General features: G+C 42.8%; 1 protein-coding gene across 1 annotated transcript; it reads right to left on the bottom strand.

Annotated features, from left to right (window-relative positions):
- Window positions 1-3,622: 3,622 nt before the first annotated feature.
- Window positions 3,623-20,548, bottom strand: LOC125496005 (obtusifoliol 14-alpha demethylase-like). Its single transcript, XM_048641243.2, has 2 exons — window positions 19,926-20,548; window positions 3,623-4,682 (listed from the first exon to the last, which is right to left on the bottom strand). Exons 1-2 carry the CDS (start codon window positions 20,451-20,453, stop codon window positions 3,681-3,683), a joined length of 1,530 nt encoding a protein of 509 aa, XP_048497200.1. The 5' UTR covers window positions 20,454-20,548; the 3' UTR covers window positions 3,623-3,680.
- Window positions 20,549-22,426: the final 1,878 nt, after the last annotated feature.

Below are 22,426 nucleotides of genomic sequence, written 5' to 3'. Positions count from 1 at the left end.
GAGAAGAATAGGGTTTGAGTGTTTGAGAACTAACTACCTGCTCAGAAACGAACGTGGTATCGAGTGTAGAACTAACTACTGCAATATCTCACAGGGCGTGCATATGTGTAGGCGTGTTATGTGGACACCAAAAAGCGTTGACAATATTCTCGACGCTTTTAAGCGTCGAGGATATGCGGAAAAAAATAAAACCCCCAACACCTATGTTGGGGCGTCGAGCAACAAGCGTCTAGAAAGTAAGGGTTTTCTAGTAGTGTCAAAAACTATCTCAGTAAATTTAATTGAGCTTTCACTCTCTCAACCACCCTTAAACCACTAGTTTTCCTCAAAACTACAGAATTTAGCCACTTGTTTTCTTGAATGGTTTTGGTAATTTAAAATTCTGAAATTCATCTACTGAGATAGAAGTTTCTCTATAAATAGGGAGGAATGGTTGAGTTTTACAATCACAAAATTAACAACCATAATTCAGAAGTTTACATCCACTAAAAGAATTTGAAACAGAAGTTTTCAAATCTTTCAACTTCTCTGTTTTCCTTCTTTAGTTTCGGCCACCACAAAAACCACCATAGCCACCATCTCTTTTATCTTCTGACTGTCGTCGAGAAGTCACGACCTCCGCCCAGTGGCAGCGGCACCACAACCCCCACGCCGCACCTCTTCCTCGTCGTTCTCTGCACGACCATTCTCCCTCCTCTTTCGCGAACCGCACAGCACCACCACACATCATCACTCGCCTCTCTGCCGCCCACCCGCCGACCTCTCTTTCGCCGCAGAGCGCCGTCGCCCAGCCGCGCCACCAGCACCCACCTTCTCCCCTCCCTACTCGCATTCCCCTCGAACCCCTGCACGCCTATCTTTCTCTCTCCTCTGCGCGACATCACGGTACCATCACCCAGCATCACTCGCCTTTCTGCTCGCGGCCCTTTTGTCGCCTTTCGCCGCCTCGGAATGCTGCCCATTCGCCGGACCTCCGGCCGCGACGCCAAGCCCCTCGTTTCTCCCTGCGTGTGTGTGTGTTCTGTTTTAGGTGAGGTTCTTGTTTTACATTCCCTTAAATATTGACTAGAGTTTCTTGTGTTACATTTTTGTAAATGTTGACTTTGTCAAGATGAAGGAATTCCCACTTACTAAATGGTGCTAATTAATTCATGCTCATAATTAGTTAAGTGAGTCACTTAATATATTATATAGTTTATTTACCTAAGTTTAGTAAATTATTAGTCTATATTAAAATATGGATGGCCAAGCTTTTAATTATCTAAATTATAACATGTTTTAACATATACCCTTTGAATTAGTCTAAAAGTTATAATGTAATTACTTGTAATTTTAATAAGTATCTCACTTATATGAGTGCAATTATAAGCTTATAATATGACTAATATATGGATAATACTTTTAATTTGATCTCTAAGTAATATCTATCGATTATCATGAGATAAGTATAAAGGTTGTGGATAAACTATTATAACTTCAACATATTACGTAATCTTTAAATAAGTTAGACTTTTTAACTTATATAAACAATAGTATAAGCTACGAATCATACTTAAAGAGCACTTATATTAATGTTTCTATGAATTTCTAACTTATAAAAATACTCGTTTTGAAACTTAAAAGAACTCGTTCCTCGGAGCTCAGTAAGGACGATATCAAGGACATAAGAAGAAGATTATTATTATTATTCTGCAACCAATGTAACATCTACTGCTAGTACCCGCAATTCCCTTTAAATGTTTTATGAACATGGGAACAATGTGATTTAGTAAAAGTTTATCAAAATGTTTATTCTTGAGTTGCGGGATGACTACTATGATTTATTTGTAAGTGCATTTTATGAGTTTATGAACTGGATGGATTATCATGAGCTATGGTTTATGAAAAGATGATATGATATAAAATGATTTTGCTACCTTAATCATTGAGGTAGAGCTGAGATGAATGACTGATGATTATCACCTATGAATAATAAAAATTACGGAACATGATAACGTAAAGTGAAAGAACTGGTTTGCTGAGCTGATTGGCGGTCGTATACGTACCGAGCTGTTTACTGGGGCACTGGCCCGTTACTGTTATTAGGGCACTGGCCCGTTACTGGTGTAGGGCAATGCCCGGGACACAGGTCCTTGCACAGTGATGCATACACATGGCTGGGAGACGTCCCAGAGGTGACTGATTTTGCAGCAACCAGAGTAAAAATGTATAAAAGGATCAATGGATTATAAAGGTGAAGTTGAATAAATGTTATTTTGACAAATGTTTGAATTATTCTTCCTCCCTGTTTGCAAATAAAATGAGTTGAAATGAGTTTACGTTGCTGGGGTAGTTTGTTACTGAGCCTCGACTCATAACGTTTTGCTTTTATGTTTTAGGTATGGTCAGACATACAGTTGAAAGATCGTTCGTAAAACGGATTTTGCTAATTAGTGTTAAAGAATCTAGTATGACACTAATAGTAAGGGTTCGTAAGCCCAAGCTAGAAGCACTGCAAGAGAGAGAGTTCAGGATGGATCTCGTGTATCAATGCTGTTGTCTGTATTTTATATCTTATGGGCTAGGAAGATTATATTATTATTATAGCTAATATTGGTGAGTTTTAAGAATTATAGTCTCTAAGACTATTTAAGCTAATTATTATATTAGTGGGCCCATAACCCACAGGTTTAATTTTCTAATTTACGCTACCAATTATAAGTATATGTGTTTAAATGAGGTTATAAATTTACGGGACGTTACAAGATCAAACAAATACCGCCAAGAAAACGAAAGGATTTTGGAGAGAGAAAGTCCGATATGAGCACGATCACAAGAGATAGATTGCAAGAAGTGAGAAGCAGAGGTCACACAAGAGGTATTTATAGGAAAAGTCGCGGTCGAGATTAAGTGACTCTTCGTCTTCCCGACATGATCATGCCACGTGTGTCAGTAGCATCCAGCTGTGAAGCAATCACTCTCTGAAAGAGCTTTCAATACAAGTGCGTAGCTCGAGACGACCGTTGGAATTCTCTGACCAACGATTCATCTTCTCTCGCTAAAGATAACCCAGCATCTCCCATAACGGTTTGCAACCTACTAAATCGGATACGCCTATGCTAGTCATACCGGCTTGGGGGCTAGTTGTATGGGGCTGACTAAGTTCCATACCGGTTCAATTGATACCGGTCTAATAGCTTTTGGGCTTACGAGCCTGGGCTAAGATCCAGTTTATATCTCCAGTGCCTACGGGCCTAAAAAGATATAATTTCAGTAAAAAAAGAATATATCCTAAGGGAATATTCTTCGGGATCTCTCCCGTAAATACCGGGCCCAACAAAGAGATGGGCTTAATCAAGTCCCTATAAATACTCCGTTGATCTGAGTCATAAGGGACGTACACGAATCCCAATACACTATACTTGAGAGCTACCGGCTTTTAACCTAATACTGACTTAGGCATCGGAGGGGCGTTCCTCGGATCAACCCCCGAGGCTAGCTTACTTATTCTCTTTTGCAGGAATGCAAACCGGCTTGAATACAAGGACTTAACGGTTCGAGACCCTGTGATTTGTCCCATACCGGAACAATAACAATGACATAGCATTACATGGCATGACAATTTCAGAGTACAATCAAACATATATAAATAAGCATTCATGATTGAGCATCTTGGAGACTTGGACAGGGATTCCCAAGTTTCAATCAATTACAAGATTTCGACGATTGTAACGCACGATCACCTTTCCTTTAACATCCGAAACTATGTCATTGTATTCGGTCTCTGGGAATGGAGAAATCAACTCGAGCTCAAAGTTCCTAAGAAGATAGCTCCATATAGTCTTCATCTCTAAGTATGCAAAGGGCTCGTTAAGACAGCTATGTCGTCCTCCTCCGAAAGATATAAAAGACAACGGACCTGCTAACTTATCCTCATCTCTTCCGAGCGTAAACCTTTCAGGATCATAATTATTTGGATCCTTGTAAATATACGGCAGACGATTCGTGATAGCTGCTGAGGTGAAAATCATATGATCTCTTGGAATGCCAAACTTTTTACCCTGTCGAGTAATCACGTCGAAATCGGCATGAGATTTGCGCAGTAGCAATGATATCGGAGGGTGCAACCTCAACGTTTCCTTGACACAGCGATATAATACTTGCATTTCTGACAAAACATCATAATCTATTGTATTTCCATGCTTCTTCATTATACTTGTTTGCTCTTCCAAAGCAGCAATCCAGTATTTCTTATTATGATGGAGAAGATTAGCTCCTGTCATGGTAGATATAGCCACACTTGGACGTCGGCTTCCATATATAGCAGTAATGAGAAGACCTGTGATCTCTTTCACGGTTGTTGCACGACCATCTTTGTACTTGCACTCAAGCAGGGTCTGCAACATGTCATTCTCAAATCTTCCAAACGATTTACGAGATTTCATGATGTTTGATAAGAGATCACCGAGTTTCTTTCGGGCTTTATCGCGACGACGATGAATTGGTACAGGGAGATAAGGGAAGATCATAGTTATAGGTATCCACACACTGTTTATATCATTGAGTAGAGTGTCTATATTATCAACCAGACTATCACGGACTTCCTGACCAATGAAGCATCTGCTTGCTATTATAAGCACCAGATGCTCTAGCTCAGCTTTCAAATCAACCTCTCCGTTATCTCCCCACTTGGAAAAGAAGTCCTATAAAATGAAGTATCAGTATGTAAATATCACATTAGTTTTTATACTTATCAAGCTAGCCACACATTTATTTATGTATAGAGATAATACATAGGGTGTGTTCTTATAATTAGATGATAGAGAGATAGTGCGGGTAACCGTAACACAACATTTTAGTAGGTGTACATAGATGCATTAAACATTAATGAGCGAAGTAGATAGATGGATTACATATTAGTGAGCCTTTTTTCAAGATGAAAGTGTAAAATGAATGTGAGACGACACATGAAAATGAAAAATATAAAAAATTATGGCTATGGGAATGAATTTTTCTTTACAAATAGTTATTAGTGTGATTTTAGTTTACCAGCATTGCCAACTAACAAGAAACACTGAAAAAATCACAAGTTTTGTTATAAATTAGTTGTGTTCTTCAAACAACAAAAAAAACTTGCAATAAGATATTTATTTCCTGGATAAAATAATTTAGCTAGAATGATAAATATCCTCTTGTATATAAATTGTATTTTGCCCTAAATACATCATGAAATTTCCTTATACCTTCTACGAAGTTCATTCATCATACACCCAGGTGTACTATGTACATGGTATTCTTCAACTAATTTTTGCTCATATGCTCATTTGGAACTTTTATTAGTACATTTGCTCATTTGGATTATTTCAAACAAGCAATTAGCAAAAAAAAAATAGTTTTGAGTATACCATACTCATGGTACACCCGATTGTATGATAAAATTTATACCTCCCTCGTCACTTATAATTTGGGTACAACTAAAACACGAATGATGCAATTAAAATGAGAATAGGCTATTGTAAGATACAATACTAAACCTACTAAGTGTAGTAGTAGAACAACATAGAGCAATAACAAAATGCTCATCTGTAGGATTGCTACTAGTACTTTTGACACTAATAAAAAACATTAATCATTAACGGAACTGCTTCAAAGGTCCCAACCAACTCAGATGGAAGATGAAGACTCGGCAAAAAAAAAAAAAGTCATGATATGTAATCTCAAGCTGTTAGTTCGATGTAATGGTTTCTTATTACCTCAAGACAGAACTTGGATACACTTAAAGCAATCAGCATGTGTTTTTGATTTTCTTAGGCTAAGAAATGAGCAGTAGTTAGTGGCCCCTTTTTATTTATTAGATATATTACTGCTCCCATAAGTAGTCATATGGTGGAGTAACTAGACTACGACACGCATGCTTTACGAGAATTTACTTTGACCATAAAAATTTCGGTTTTTCACTATATAATTTTGACAAATTTTTGTAGTCACCAAATATCCTAATTTTTTTTCAAAATTCACCATATATCCTGGACTTTCTTGAAAATACATCAGAATGTCCTTAATGACTAATGGCGGTTAAAACCGTTAGTCATTAATCCTAAAATCCTAAGTAACTTCAATTAACCCTACTTCTCTCTTCCTAACCTACCAACATAAAACCACCACCACCTGACTCCCACCCCCACCCACCACCCCTCCCCCGCAACCCTCGTTCTACCCCGCAGCCTTCCCCCACTGCATTCAAATCCTGCAGCCCCCCCTTGAATCCCGCAGCACCCTCCCCCCATCATCCCCTTCAAATCTCGCCGAAATCGTCGATGATACCCCCATTGTGCGAGGCAAACGAGACAGTGACCCGATTAATAGACATGTACAATCTGTCGACGTCAATTGGAATAGCATTGCGCGTAAGAAGAGAAGAATTTGAAGGTCGGACTCATCCGGCTAAATCAAAGCGAGAGAGTTTGGAGGAGGATAGAGAATTGATGTCAGAGGTGGGGGTAGAAACGAGGTTCGAGATGTTGGAGGGGTTGCGTGGGGCGGCGGCGGGAGTGGGGAAGGGATGCGGGTGTGGGGGAGCTATCGGGGTTGGGTTTGGGGGGAAGGTGGTGTGGTTGGCTGGTTGTTAGGGGTTAGAGTTAGGGTTAGGGTTATGAGTTAATTAGGGTTTAAAACAAAAAATTAGGGGTAATTTGATGTATTTTCAAGAAAATTAGGGGTATATGATGAATTTTGAAAGAAGCTGGGGTATCCAGTGAATAAAAAAATTTCAAGGGTATATGATGAAAAAACCGTAAAAGTTTCTTATAATATGACAAATTAAATTATAACAACTATACTACTAGATTTGTCTTGAAAAATACTACTCCGTTCCTCCAATAATATAGTACTTAATTCTTTTTGCACGATCTCCAATACATACCTTTCATCTTTGATATTTTCGATTTTATATTGATAAAGAAAATGAGTTTTTCTACGTTATACCCTCATGTTTCTTCAATTTCTACGTTGTACCATAATATTTTCAAAATTCCACACAGTGCCCCTAAAGTTACCTTGTTAATGCATAATGCCCCTATCGCCAGATATCCATCATTTGTTTTATTTAATTTTTGTTATTTAATAGAACAAATCTAACATATAACTACTCCTTATAAGAGTTAAACGATGTGAAAATTAATTAAATTAATGTCACTAATTACAAAAAGTCAATGATATTAATGACGTCTGAATTTATGCAGGGGTATTGTGCACTAAAAAGAATTAAGTCGTGGGGCATTGTGTGGAACTTTAGAATAATAGGACACAACGTAGAAACTGAAGAAACACAAGGGTATAACGTAGAAATACCCAAAAAGTTGATATTATGAAAGTAGACATTGAGACGAATATAACAAGATCTCACGTGAATATGTTTTTTTTTTTTACAAATTTCACAATATTTGGTCAAATATTTTAAAGTTTGATCCAAAAAACGAAACAAACACTATATTATAGGACGGAGGGAGTATGATATATTATATTGTTTTTGTTAATTATTATCAGCATGAACTAAATGTAAATAACGATGAAAGTTCGCCTCGAATATTGTAGGTGTCTTGTATTTTAAAATGAAAGAAGTAAACTTTAATCGAATTTGGGATGCTATTAAATGCTTAAAAGTAGCCCTTAGGGTTAGGGGTGGCAATTTTTAATGGATATCCAATAACCCGATTCAGCCGATTTAAAAAACGGATTTAAACTCGAAATAAACGGATGAAAAGCAGGTGACGGATGAAGTGATAAGTGATAGATGGTTGAAGCGGGTGGCACATCAAGACAGACGAATGTAAGCAGGTGATAGATGTGGGACTTATGGGTGTTAATGAGTCTGGGTTGCTCGCAAACTATTCGAGCTTGACTCGATCAAAGGTCGATTAAAGGTCGGCTCGAGAGGGCTCGACTCGAGTTTGGGATCAGCTCGAGACCTTAACAAGCCGAGCTTGAGCCTCCATAAGTTCGGCTCGAAAATTAGTGAGCAAGCTCGAAAATATTTTAGATAGGTTGTAGGTAAATAATATTGTCCCACATTGATAGAGAAAATAGATAACCTTATTTTTCCTATAAAATCCACTATTAAAAAGCATGTATTTGTATAGTGGACTATTTTCTAATGTTGCATTTGTATATATTGGACTGCAACTTATACCAAATTTTTCATCTTCTCTCTAATGCAATCAAAATGTTTTTTTTTTTTTATATATATACATTTATATAACACATAATGAAAAAAGTAGTGTAACCTAGTAGCAAATGCCTACACCTGGCAGCAAATACCTATGTACTACCTATCTCATTTTTTCGGTGCAACACATGCAGTAAGCGTTCTACGGGATTAGTTGGAATTAGATCCCACATTGCATATCCCATTTTTTCGGTGCAACACGTGCAGTAAGAGTGATACGGGATTAGTTGGGACTAGATCCACATCGACAAGGGAGTAAAAGTGCGGGAGCTGCTCTATTAAAGAGCTGAGTATAGAGGGAGAAATTATATGTGTTTCGGTATCGAAAACGGTGCCGGACCCTTTGAGAGTTGTCCGACAAGAAATGGATGTCCGTGAGGGATCTGCAACAATGACAAACATGAGCTACCCTCGGGGGTGTTTCGAGGAAACCCCCTCCGACGCTCAAGTCAGCTAAACGCTTAAGAGAATTCTAGAGAGAGAGAGATCTTAGAGAGAGAGAGAGAGAGGCTATTTTTAGTATGAGAGAATGTACCTGCAGGAATAGTACTGGATGGCTATTTATAGGCGTACTATTCACCTAACAGGGCGTGTAATCTTGTGACACTTGTACTGTTGTGATTAATCTGTCAGAGGGAAGATTCCCTTTGCTTTGTCGTTTTCTATGACCGTGACGACACTCTCGGCCCGAAGGCTGAATTAGGGTTTGCTTCCCTTTTGCGAGCCCACGTCACTTTGGTTTGCTCCCGGCCAATAGGTAATGTCCGCTAGCAAACTTGGGTCATACCCATACAACTAGCCCCCCAGCATCTTTGACGGTCGTGACCGTCATGGATGTTCTAACTTGTTGACGTGGATGAAATAGGGCTCCTCTGCTGGTTGGTTTTTTTTTTTTTCTTATTTCCACGTGTCAATCTGGGGTGAGTCGTTGGTTTTTGAAAAAGTGTAATCATTACTTAACTCTGGAATCCCGCTCGTTTTTTCCTTTTTGGACTTTAGGGTATGTTGCGCAAGCGACATTTATCACGAATCCGTAGAGGCAGTTGATACGGTTTTAATCCTGGCCCCTTATTTCGATATTTAAAAGCGAAATCCCTTTTTCTTCTTACTTTTACTCAACTTCTTCTCCTTCCTTCAGACTTTTCTCTGGTTTTCTCCATTTTCTTGCAAACTTTGAACTCGCTGTTTCCTGGTGCCAGATTGCTTCTTTCGCCTCGAAATTACCAAAGCTTGCTACTTTTCCTCGTTCTCTTCACAATTTCCGAAAAAAGATCACCTTTTGGCTCCGTTTTTGGGTTTGCTCCCTGAGAGTTTTATCAGCACTGTTGCGACATTTTCTCCGGCGAACTTTTGCTTGAGAAGCATTTTCTGGGGCGTTTTTTCTCGGGGTTCTTAGCTTTCGGTGTGTCTCTTGTTCAGGTACCCCTTCTCCTCCTTTAGTTTTTCTTTTCATTTTTTTGTTTTTATTTTCTTCCTTGAGATCATGTCGGACCAGTCAGACAGTCAAAACTCTCTAGGCACTAATCTGGTTACTGAAAGTGAACCTTCATCCCCTTCCCTTCATGTCGAACCCAGTTCGTCGGACTCTAGCCCCCCAGATGGGAGGACTCGCCTTTTAGCTGATCTCCCTCTGACTTCTGACCGGGATAGAGAGCTTAGGTCTAAGTTTTTAAACGACCGTTCTTCTCCTGAATTAACCAACCCGACCGCTCAATTTCTGACCGCTAGGATGAGTGGTGATAATCAGACACTTAAAGAACTGAGACATCAGATTCTGGCCCGTAGGACCCTTAGACATCCTCCCCTTGATGCCGTCCCTGGCCTGGATGTTCAACCTTTGAGAGAGCATGCCTGGTTAGAGAGCCTAGCTGACACCGGGGTCGTGACCGATCCTAGTGTCTTTGACCGTCTTGCCCGAGATCCAACTCCTTCTCATCCCTCTCATCCTCCTGTTGTCAATTTAGGTTCTGATAGCGACTCTATTGCTAGCATGGAGACTGATGCTCCTTCCTCTTCTGGCCGTGACCATGACTCCCGTCCCCGTCAATTTGACGTTGGTGAAAATTCTGCCATGCCTTCCTCTCCGCGGCCCGAGGTGATCCCGGCCCGGACTGATGTCCTCCATTCTGGGAGGTGGCTACCTTTGGACTGTAGTGACGGCCCTAAGAAGACCGTCATTTGCAAGAATTGGCGGGCGGCAGCCTTGGAGCTGAATTACTGTGAGGTTGCTAGGAAATTATACGGCTTTCCGTCTGAGTATAGTTTAGTAGTTCCAGCCGAGGGGGCGAAAGTGCTAGATTGCCCTGCCGGTCACGTCGCCATTTATGCTCACCACTTAGAATATGGGTTGCGGTTTCCACTGGACCCGGTACTGGCTAAGATTCTGCAAGCCTTCAATGTCTGCCTTGCCCAGCTAACGCCTCTGGCCGTTAGGAACATAGTTGCTTATGTCTGGGTTCGCCGTTATCTGGGCTTTACCGAGACTTTGAATCTATTCCGGCGGTTACATTGGCTGAGACGGAATGGCTCTACCGAGAAGGGTTGGTGGTCTTTGATGACGGCCGCGGATAAAATGACGGTTTATCCGAAGATGAGTGGGCTTAAGAGCTGGCAGGGAGCTTTCTATTGGCTGAAGGTTCCGGATAACTTTCCTCTCCGCCGCCACTTCACCAAACCATATCCCAGGATGGAAGACGTCACTAAGTATGACTTGACGGAGGCCAAGGCCTTCGAGTACTTTGACTCTGTGGACGTGGTCCTTGAGGGGGACGAGGCTGAGACGAGGATTCCCCGTACTTGGCTTCCTCACGTCAAGTACATCCTTGGGAATGAGCCTTTGTCTGCTGTCTTCCTGTGCCGGACTCATCCAGAAGGTGTGTAAAGTAAATTCTGGTCCGACACGATCTTTTTGGATTTTTTTGCTTATGTGTTAAACTTTTCTTGCCGTACTAACGTATGAACTGCTTTGTGTGATTTGCTTTCAGGGGACGTCAGCTTGGATTTAGAAGAGCTGGTTTTGGACGATAAGCTACGCCCATGGCCCAGAATCCTGACGAGCCTCTCATTGATTATGACACCATCCATGGGCTTACTGGCGGCCCACGAGGGACTGATAGGAATCCCGGTCGCGGAAGCCGGGCTGGGAGGACGGCTCGTCGCGCTGGGAGGACTCAGGGTCGCGATCCTGGCCGTGGGGAGTCGACTCCTTCTCGCTCCACCATCCAAGTCCCCATAAATAGGGGTGGCGGTAGCACTTCTCGCCGGCGTCCAAGGGAGCCTGAGGTTGAGGCCCCTAACAAACGCCAGTCCGTAGAAGTTGACTCTATGGACTTGGCCGTAAATGATAATCAGGGGCTCTCTCTTTCGCCTGTACGAGAACCGGCCCCGGAGATTCAGCGGTCTTCTGGTTCTTTGGCTCGCAGCAAGGATGCTGCTGTTGGTTCTAGCTGCTCTACCCGCCAAAGGGTGTACGAGATGCTCAGCAGGCCAACTTTCCTCTCGGACCTTGGTCCGGGAATGTTTTGCCGGGTGCAGGAGTGGATAGAGACCAACATTGTCCCTCTTTGCGCCTCTGTCAAGGCTGCCCTTTCTCATCCTCCTTCTACTGCCGGCCAGGCTTTCAGGCCGGCTCTGGATGTGAGGGAGGATGAGTCCATCTTTGCTGATATCCCTGTTAATGGCGGTACTCTGGGGTATCGTCTTTTGAAGGGGCTTCAGCTGCCCTTTGATCGTCCCGCCGACAAGCTGGTCGCGCCCGCTGCTCAATTGGCTCATGACCTTGTTGTGGTAAGTTCATTCTTTCCTCTTCCTTCTTTTTTTTTTTTTTTAATTTTTTTTAACCCCCTCTTCCCTGTTATGTTTCTAGGCCGGGAACTCTGCTGTTGAGCTTATAGCTCAGTATCTGGAGTACCAGCGCGTGGCTGAGAGCGCTGGTGGGGTCATCAAAGACTTGGAGGCCGACAAGAAGAGTCTTTCTCTTCAGGTTGCTCAACTGGAGGCCAGCCTTGAGTCCGAGAAGAAGGCTAGGATTGAGGCCGACAAGGAGATGGAGGAGCTGCGGTAGAAGGCCAAAGATCTGGAGGACCTTCAGCTGAAGTGCTCTAACTTGGAAACTGCTCTCCAAACTTCCAAGGAAGAGACGAAAGCTGCTGTGGAGGCCGCTACTGCTGAAGCCCCGCAAGCTGCCTTGGTTGATTTCAAGAGGTCTGAGGAGTTTATTGGACTCCTTGGCGAGCGGTACGATGGCAGATGGGTGGCCGCTAAGAGGTGTGTCTGCCATTCCCATCCTGACTTCGACTGGGAGCAGATGGAGGTCGCTTTTGGCGAAGGGGTCCACCGGCAACCTTTAGCGGACGAACCTTACATATGCTCTGAGGAGATAATCGCCAACGTCCTGCCTACCGCTGAAGATGAAGCGCCCCCTTCCTGAAGACTTTGGCGGTCATCTTCAACCTCTTCTGTAGCATCCAACAGCTTGTAATAGTCTTAGTTGTCAGCCTTTTAAATGGCATGTAAACTTTTCTTTAACTTTTGCTACTGAATCTATAAATGCCTTGTTTTGAGTGGCTGCCAAATTTTGTTTGTAGTTGGCCGCCAAGCCAGTAATTTATGATTCACTTGTGATAGACGAACTTTCCTTGTATTTAATTTAGAACTTCTGTGTCTGCTACACAATTATGCTGTTAATGTTTACTTTGCTTATTCTATGGCTATTTAACATTTTATTTTGACTGTCATTTGGCCTGCAACAATTGTTTAGCCTGTCATGTGGCTGTTATTGTTTATTTTGCCTGTCATTTGGCTGCTAACGTTTATTTTGCCTATTATATGGCCGTTAGTATTTGTTTTGCCTGTCATATGGCTTTGCATAATTGCTTAGCCTGTTATATGGCTGGTTACTACTTAGCCTGTCATGTGGCTGGCAACACTTGCTTAGCCTGTCATATGGCTGGCATGAGTACTTAACCTGTCATATGGCTATTAACTTTATTTAGCCTGTTATATGGCTATTAACTTTATTTAGCCTGTTATATGGCTGGTAACTCTTGTAGCAACTAGTTCACTTTACTTAGCGAAAATATGGGGAGTAATGGACAAATAGAAACAGAATATATCGGAATGCTAACAGAGTTTTATTTATGTATAATGCCATCAAAGGCCCTCCGCCCATTACATTTCTTTTGGACTACACATAGTACTTTTTAAGGACGTCAGCATTCCAGCATTCTTCAGCTCTTTCCCATCCATTCCCTTGAGAATGAAGGATCCCGGACCTATCTTTCGAGCTAGGATATATAGGGCCTTCCCAGTTGGCAGTTAATTTACCCTCTGCATGAGCTTTTCCGGTGGCGGCTGTCCTTCGGAGAACTATCTCACCTTCAGCTAACGGCCTTTCCATGACCCTTTTGTTGTAGGCCTTGCGGATCCGGTCCTTGTACACAGCTGCTCTCAGCTCCGCCTTTAGCCTTATTTCCGGCAAGAAACCCAGATCCTCCCTTAATGCTTGATCATTCCTTTCCAGGGCTTGATGTTTTATCCGGTAGGTGGGCAGGCCTACTTCTACTGACAGCACTGCCTCTGCACCAAAGGCCAGCTTGAAAGGGCTTTCTCCCGTCGCTTCTTTTTCAGTTGTCCTATTTGCCCATAGAACAGCCGGTACCATCTCAGCCCACTTTCCCTTAAACTCATCGAGCTTCTTTTTCAAGGCGTTCAAAATTTGCTTATTAGCGGCCTCTGCCTGACCGTTACTCTCGGGATGGCACACTGCTGAATATGCAAATTTCACGCGGAAATCCGAGAGGAAAGCCTGAATGGGTCTGCAGTCAAACTGAACTCCGTGGTCAAACACGATCGCAGCCGGGATACCGAACCTAGTCATGATGTTCTGCCAGATGAACTTTTTTACTTGTTGGCCTTTATCTTTGCTGTCGGTCTGCTTCGATCCACTTCGTAAAGTAATCAATACCCACAATCAAGAAACGCCTACCTCCCGTCGCAGTAGTGAACGGTCCCAAGATATCCATTCCCCACTGTGCAAACGGTATCGGACATAGGATGGGCTGCAAGTCGTTGGCGGGCCTGTTTATCACTGGTGCAAACTTCTGGCACTTATCACATTTTTTCACATAACTTTGCGCGTCGGCCAACATGCTGGGCCAGTAAAATCCAGCTCTAAGTGCCTTTAAAGCCAATGCTTTACCTCCAATGTGGTTTCCACAAACACCTTCGTGGATTTCTTCCATTATTTTCACGGCCTCAGCAGATGTTGCGCACTTTAGCAGCGGCAGGCTAAACGATTTTTTGTATAACTCGTCTGGTATATCACGTACCAATTTGCTTGTTTCTGCAACTTCTTGGCGGCCATGGGATCCGCTGGGAGTATTCCTGTCTGCTTGTACTTCACTAGCTCTGTAAACCATTCCCCTTGCTGGTCAATGCTGTTTATCACGGCCACTTTCTGGGCAATGCTCTTTTCTTTGAGGATGTCAACCGTTACCATTCCTTCTACCTGGAATGAATCTGAGCTAGCTAGTTTAGATAGGGAGTCCGCCTTCATGTTCTCAGCCCTTGGAATTGCTTCTACTTCAAATTGTTCCAGCTGTGCTATTATTTCTTTGGCTTTCTCCACATATTTGACCATGTTGGGCTCTCGGACCTCAAATTCTCCCTTAAGCTGACTGCTAACCAACTGTGATCGTTTTCAAGAGGACGCTTTTAGCTCCTGCTGCAATGCACATTCTTAAGCCAGCAATGGCTGCTTCATATTCTGATTCATTGTTTGAGGCTGGGAAAGCAAATTTGATGGCGTACTCGAAGGTGTTTCCCTCTGGGCTGGTTATCACAATACCGGCCCCAGCTCCGCTCGCGGCCGAAGAACCATCTACCTCTAGCAGCCATGATTCTTTTTCTTTTATCTCTACCTCCTCATATGCCTCAGTCATGAATCCGCCATGCTTGGCTTTTATGGCCGTTCGCGGCTTGTACTGAATATCATATTCCGACAATTCGACAGCCCATTTCAATAAGCGCCCAGAGGTGTCCATCCTTTGCAGAGCTTTCTCCAACGGTGATTTGTTAACACCTATATGGATGACAGTCAAAATAGGGCCTTAACTTTCGAGCCGCTATAATAACCGCTAATGCCATTTTCTCTATCTGCTGATACCGGCTTTCAGGGCCGTTAAGGATGTGGCTGACGAAGTATATTGGGTGCTGCTGCTTTTCTCCTTTCTGTTATCAGCACTGCCGCTACCGTTTTGGGGAGGCCGAGATGTACAATTGCAGTGTGCTCCAGCCTCTGGCCTTGTATGTTGGCAGCTTGTGAGGTGTTCTTTGACGGCCGAGAAAGCTTTCTCTGCTCTTCTCCCCATTCGAGCTTTTTATTCCCCCTGAGCAATGCGAAAAACGGAAGGGCCTTATCAGCTGATTTCGAAATGAATCTTGTCAAAGCGGCCATCCTTCCTGTTAATTTTTGGATGTCTTTGACCCTTTGGGCTCTGGAAGGCTCAAAATTGCTTGAACCTTGTCCGGGTTCGCATCAATCCTCTTTTGCTCACCATAAACCCAAGAAATTTTCCTGCTCTTACGCCAAAGACACATTCTTTGGTTCAATTTCATGCTGTATTTTCTCAAGTTTTGAATGTTTCTTCCAGATCCGCCAGATGCTCTCGGTCCGTTTTACTCTTACAATAGATCGTCCACATACACTTCTATATTACGCCCTTTCTGAGCCGCAAATACCTTGTCCACTAACTTCTGGTAGGTTGCCCCAGCGTTTCTCAGGCCGAAAGGCATTGCCTTATAATTGTAAACACCCCATCCGTGATTGAATGCCGTTTTCTTACGGTCCTCTTTACAAACTATTTGATGATACCCTGAGAAGGCATCCATGAAACTCAGTAGTGCATGTCCGCTAGTGAATCCACTAGCTGTCTATCCTTGGCAGAGGATACAGTCCTTAGGGCATGCCCTATTCAGGTTTGTAAAGTCCACGCACATACGCCATTGGCCGTTGGCCTTCTTCACCATGACTACATTTGCCACCCATTCAGGGTAATCACATGGCTCGATAAAATCGGCCGCTATCAGCTTTTCTACTTCCTCTTTGATGGCCTTATTCTTTTTGGCCGAGAAGGCTCTCTTTTTCTGCTTTACCGGTCGGACTGCGCTGTCGACGTTTAAATGATGGACCATCACGGCCGGGTCTATTCCCAGCATCTCTCCGCCTGAGAATGCAAATATGTCAGCATTTTCTCTAGGAGAGTTACCAGTTTACCCGGACCTCTGGGTCCATGTCCATCCCTACCGCGACGACCGAGCAGATCATCTGCCAATGCTTCTTATTTAGTTTCTCCATCAGGCTGTGGCCTGGCTCATCCTCTGGCCGGGACTCCAACTCTTCTAGCGGCACTTCCTTACTCTTCCGGACAGTGATTACTTCCTCTTCTTCATTACCTTCACTTCCCTCAACCTGAGCTCTTCTCTGAGCCCTCCTCTGCTTTCTTGAGGGTGGTTCCGGATTTTCTACCGGGAACCCCTCTGGCTGGTTGCTTTAGTGTCGTTAAGTAGCATGATCTTGCCATCTCCTGATTGCCCTTCAATCTTGATGTTGATCCGTCATTGGAAACATATAACATGGTCAGGTGGTAAGTTGAGACGACACCTTGGACGTCATGAATGAATGGGCGTCCAATGATTGCATTGTATGCTCCCGGAACATCCACCACAAGAAACTCGTCATGACGTCTCTGGCTGACTCATCCTCCCCAATACGTACTGGGAGTGAGATTAACCCTTCTGACACATGATGCCCCTGTGAATCCAATGACGGGATACCTGACCGGCTTCAAGTACTCACGGCTCAGCATGAGCTTTTCAAATGTTGATAGGTATAGAATATTTGCGGAGCTTCCCCCATCCACCAAAATTCTATGTACCAGGCAGTTTGAGACTTTCAGCGTTACCACCAGCGGATCATCATGAGGGTACACCACATGCTTTGCATCCTCCAGAGTAAATGACATCGCCGGCATTGCTGGCGGACTCTTCCATGGTAAACTGGCATTGAAATTGACATGATGTCGGAATTCCGTCAGACTTGCCTTTGCGCCGTTAACACTTCCTCCATGGATGGGACCCCCACTGATAACGTGAATCTCGCTGATCCGGGATTGAACATTTCGAGTCACGGGCTTTACAAGATCACCCTCTTTTGTTTGGGCCTTGTACTGACTGAAATAACCTCTTCTTATTAGATCCTCCAGGTTATCTTTTAAGTGCCGACAATCCTAGTTATGTGGCCGTGATCTCCATGGAAATCACACCACTTACTTTTGTCACGATTTTTGTGGAACATCTGTCTCGGACGTTGCCACTTATCACTGTCCTTATTCATCAGAAAAATTTGACTTCTTGAAGTGGTGAGTTGGGTGTATGCATCGAACCTATCCTTGCGTTCACCTCCTTCCCGGCCACTTTTTTCACGATCTCTGCGATCGCGATCGTACCTTTCATTCTCCCTGTCTCGGTCATTTCCCCTTTTGACCATGTTTGACCCTGCTCTCTCCTCTCGGCCCCGATCCGCCTCGCGGGCCTTCTCCTTCTTCTTGTCATCCTTCTTTCCAGCCTCCCGGTTGCCTACAGCTTTGTCAAATTCTTCCCCTCTTATATAGTCATTGGCCTTGCCAAGGACGGGACCCAGGGTTGTATACGACTTTCGACCCAGATAATTCCGGAAGGGTGATCCCTCCTTGAGTCCTGTCATTAAGGCCAAAACGGCGACATCCTGCTGTAGTCGAGGTATTGAAACTGCCTCGACATTGAAGCGGCCGATATAGTCCCTCAGGCTATCATTTTCTCCTTGTTTGACTGATAGCAACTCCCCATTGGTGCGCTCACGGCGCCTATTGCTTACAAAGTGCGTACTGAACATGGATGACAGAGAGAAAAGCTAGAGACGCTACCTGGCTTGAGGCTTTTGAACCATGTCTGAGCTATTCCCGTCAAGGTTGAGGGAAAGACTTTACACCATATGGCATCAACTTGAGTGTAAAGAACATATGTCCTTCGTAGGCCGCGACGTGTCATCAGGGTCTGATGTGCCATCATACTTGGAGGACGGCATCTTGATTCGTGTCATAGGATGATTTAATATCTCCGGAGTGAAGGGGGAAGAGCTTAGGCTTGATCAAGAGGTGACCCCCAGCCGAATAGTTACTAGCACCGACGGTACTGTACTCACGGCGGGAGTGACCCTGCGTTTCTTCTTCAGAATAGTATATCCTCAGTTTCCAGAATTTCCTCCTCATAATCAGATCGGTCTATTTTTTTCTCCATTCCCGTCCCTTCTTTCCCAAGGACTGCATTTTTCGAAGCGGGGTTCCGTCCGCGTTCCTACCAGCCATAGCCGGTGGTCGCTTACGGTACCGCCAGAGGGTTGGGGAGGAGCATTTTGTTGAGGATTACCTGTCAGCATCTGGATAAATGATGCTACAGTTTGCAATTGCTCGGAGAGAATTGACTTAGCTGTGCCAAGTTGAATGGTACGTTGGTGTTTGGGGTTTGCTCCTCGTTTCCGGTGTCGGTAGTGGAACTGTGGGTTTCCCAACGCCCAGTGATGACTGGTGCGAGGAATTCTGGCCTTGCTAAACTCAGGCTGACCATGGGTAGCGTTGTTTGTGTCTTCCATGACTGATACCTTAGAAAGGGTGAGGTCCCCTCCTTCTAGCGCCAGTTGTTTCGGTATCGAAAACGGTGCCGGACCCTTTGAGAGTTGTCCGACAAGAGATGGATGTCCGTGACGGATCTGCAACAATGACAAACGTGAGCTACCCTCGGGGGTGTTTCGAGGAAATGTTTCGGTATCGAAAACGGTGCCGGACCCTTTGAGAGTTGTCCGACAAGAGATGGATGTCCGTGAGGGATCTGCAACAATGACAAACGTGAGCTACCCTCGGGGGTGTTTCGAGGAAACCCCCTCCGACGCTCAAGTCAGCTAAATGCTTAAGAGAATTCTAGAGAGAGAGAGATCTTAGAGAGAGAGAGAGGCTATTTTTAGTATGAGAGAATGTACCTGCAGGAATAGTACTGGATGGCTATTTATAGGCGTACTGTTCACCTAACAGGGCGTATAATCTTGTGACACTTGTACTGTTGTGATTAATCTGTCAGAGGGAAGATTCCCTTTGCTTTGTCGTTTTCTATGACCGTGACGGCAGTCTCGGCCCGAAGGCTGAATTAAGGTTTGCTTCCCTTTTGCGAGCCCACGTCACTTTGGTTTGCTCCCGGCCAATAGGTAATGTCCGCTAGCAAACTTGGGTCATACCCATACAATATGGATGTTGGGCCTAGCCTATTAATTAAAGATCTAATAAATAAATTAAGTTGAATATTTTTTTAATATTTAAAATATCAAGTTATCGAGCCAACTTTCGAGTCGAACTTGGCTTCGGTCCTTTCGAGCTTAGCCTAAATTATTGGACTCAACAAGCTTCGAGCTCGTGCCAAGCTCAATCTGAACCATTTTCAAGCTGAGCCGATCCTGAATATGTTCGGTCTCGGTGCGACTCGTTAACACCCCTAATGTGGGTGGAGTTCCATCCGATCCAAACTCGATCTATTTACATCCCTACTAGTTAGGGCTGAAGGTAGCGTTTGCCCCCAAAAAAAAAAAATGGAACACGTAATAATAATTAGAAATGAGTAGAAAAGATAGTGACGAGACCTGAACTTCCTGGTGCATAATATCAACAAAACCTTTGAGTTTGTTGATGCGTAAGGCCTCCTTGAAGAAGCGAAACTGCTCCTGGCGGATATCGTGATCGACGTCGTACATAACTCCAGGTCCAAAGATCGGCACGGTGAAGCCATTCACCTCGCGCTCACTGAGCTCGCGCTCTGGCGCGTTGAAGAAATGCCCAATTACGTCAGGTTCAAGCAAGAATGTGAAATTCTTGTTAAACACATTCAAAGTAAATACACTACCAAGATTTTCATACTCCTCCGTTAGCATCTTGGTGGGGTTCGTTACGAAGCGAAGCAAACCCCCAATAAGCGGCAGCCGCCCTTTCACCACGGGTGGTGGTAGGTGTTTGCTGCTTTTGATGGGAGTTTTGAAGGCCCATTTTGTTATTATTGCTGCTATAAATGTCGCTATAACGAGCAGCGCTACATTGAACAACTGCAGCTTGGTGTTAATAACTTCCATCTTCTTCTTTTGTTTGGTGTATTTCCTGGAAGTGTTTATGTGCATTATGTAGACATTACTTGCCTTTTTCTGGTAAACCTCATGTCCAGTCTCCAGCAAATTAAACTATTGAATATAATGGTCATCGACATGTTGATCTACAATTAAATTTTTCTAATCGAGTTTGTGTTTTGCGAGGAGAATATTATACAAGGCAAAGTCAACTATTCCAACAAATCATTGCACCTCAAAGCAAGTTAAAATCCTTTTCTTCCGTAGACAGTACTTCAAAGATCTCCTTTTATTAGTATATAGTTGTATTATAATCCTACTATTGTTATAATATTTTGTTATTATTGGCTAGCTCCAATAGTATAATGGAACTAAGCAATAATAGTCGATACTCTTATTCATACAATGATGCATATTTCTTATAGTTGTTCTCTTGTTATAATTCATATTACTTTATAGGTTGTATAAATTATTCATTATGTAACATCTAAAAATTTATATTGTATTAGGCTAACAACTCTATGACAAAACTCTCTTATTTTGAAACATATTTCGAGATAATAATCGTCAATGGTACTAAAAATAAAAAATTTAGACTATGTAGAAACTTATACTCATCTTACATAGTATAATATTCTAAGGTTGTTTATTTAAAATCAAACTTTGAAAAATTAATTATGAAATGGGTTTGATAGAAAAATTCAGTATTGAATTCGTCTAATTTTATGTAAAAATTAGACAGCCTATTCTAAAAATCTGTGTTAACTTTTTTATCATTCAAAACTTTAATACTCTCTCCGTTTCCTAAAGATCTTCCCACTTACTGTTCCTACAGATACCAAGGAAAATCAAGTTGTGTGGGGGCATGGTGTGAGTAAAGTAGGAGAGAGAAAGGGGTTAAATAAATAAACAAATAAAAAGGGGTTAAAGTAGGAGAGAGAAAGGGAGTAAAATTGAATTAATAATGTAATGGTGGACCACATGATAGTGACATGAGAGGGTAAATAGGAAAATTTGTTTTGCCAAATAAGGAATAAAGCAAAAGAGGGAAGATCTTTTGGAAACACCCTTAAACGGAAAGAGGGAAGATCTTTAGGAAATGGAGGGAGTATATATGTAATTTTATGGTTCTATTACTTTATTTTCATAAATCGTAAACCTTCTGTTCTTCTAAGATCTTCCTATTTTTAAATTTGGCAATATTTATAAGTAAAGAGAATCGTCTAAATTCTTTTCAATATACTTCAGAAAAAATATAGTCATGTGTAGTTTTTTTCAAATCGTCTACATGAGTGTTGTAGCCTAAAGATCAACGACTCTAAGAAGAACATGTGGGTTCATCTAGCCCGTACACGTGTCCCTTCCTTGCTGCAGAAAGTATAGGGTCCAAATGGCAGATGGCTGAAGTACAATTCTCATACTGGGAATTGTCCTAGCCCAACTTTATGGCCTAGTTTGTACTTAGACCCAACATCCCAAAAGGTCATTTGCATAAAGTTGGATGATGTGTACTCTCCAAAAAATGCTTGCCACGTGTCATGATTTCATTACTTAGCCAATCAAGTGCTCCCAAATTAGCGTGACCTCAAGGTATTACAACAATTATTTCCGACACTATAAATAGTCCTTGAAATCAAGAGAGAGGTACGTTTTTCAGAACAGTGTATTGTTACTCTCTCATAATATTTTCTCTCTCTCTCTACTTTCTCTTTCTAAAAATTTCCTTTACTACTCCTGATAACCGACTTAAACTTCGGAGGAGAAATTACCACCCAAACCTCCAGGGTGGGTCCCTTTTTGCAGGTTTAAAAGCGGAGCTCAGGTTCGGGTTATCTAAGTCAGGGTATTATTGAAGAACCTGTTGTTGGGAATAGCAGTATTTTACGAGTTCAGCACTACGTAACATTTGGCGCCGTCTGTGGGGAGACGCAACAATGACTTATTGTCACTCATCTAACGTTGCTAGAAACAGGAGTTTTGAAATTCGATTAGAAGATACGGTGGACGATGAAAGGCCACCGAGAGAA

Source organism: Beta vulgaris, chromosome 3, assembly GCF_026745355.1.
Source record: "Beta vulgaris subsp. vulgaris cultivar EL10 chromosome 3, EL10.2, whole genome shotgun sequence".
NCBI classification, from domain to species: domain Eukaryota; kingdom Viridiplantae; phylum Streptophyta; class Magnoliopsida; order Caryophyllales; family Amaranthaceae; genus Beta; species Beta vulgaris.
The sequence above is the reverse complement of the archived record's forward strand: the minus strand, read 5'-3'. Positions and strand labels throughout refer to the sequence as shown.

Excerpts from the sequence above, each read along its gene's own strand:
- LOC125496005 (XM_048641243.2), bottom strand. The coding sequence starts at position 20,453 with ATGCACATAAACACTTCCAGGAAATACACCAAACAAAAGAAGAAGATG. Across the intron at positions 4,683-19,925 it reads TTATGCACCAGGAAGTTCAG|GACTTCTTTTCCAAGTGGGG; the intron begins GTCTCGTCACTA and ends TTCATTTTATAG.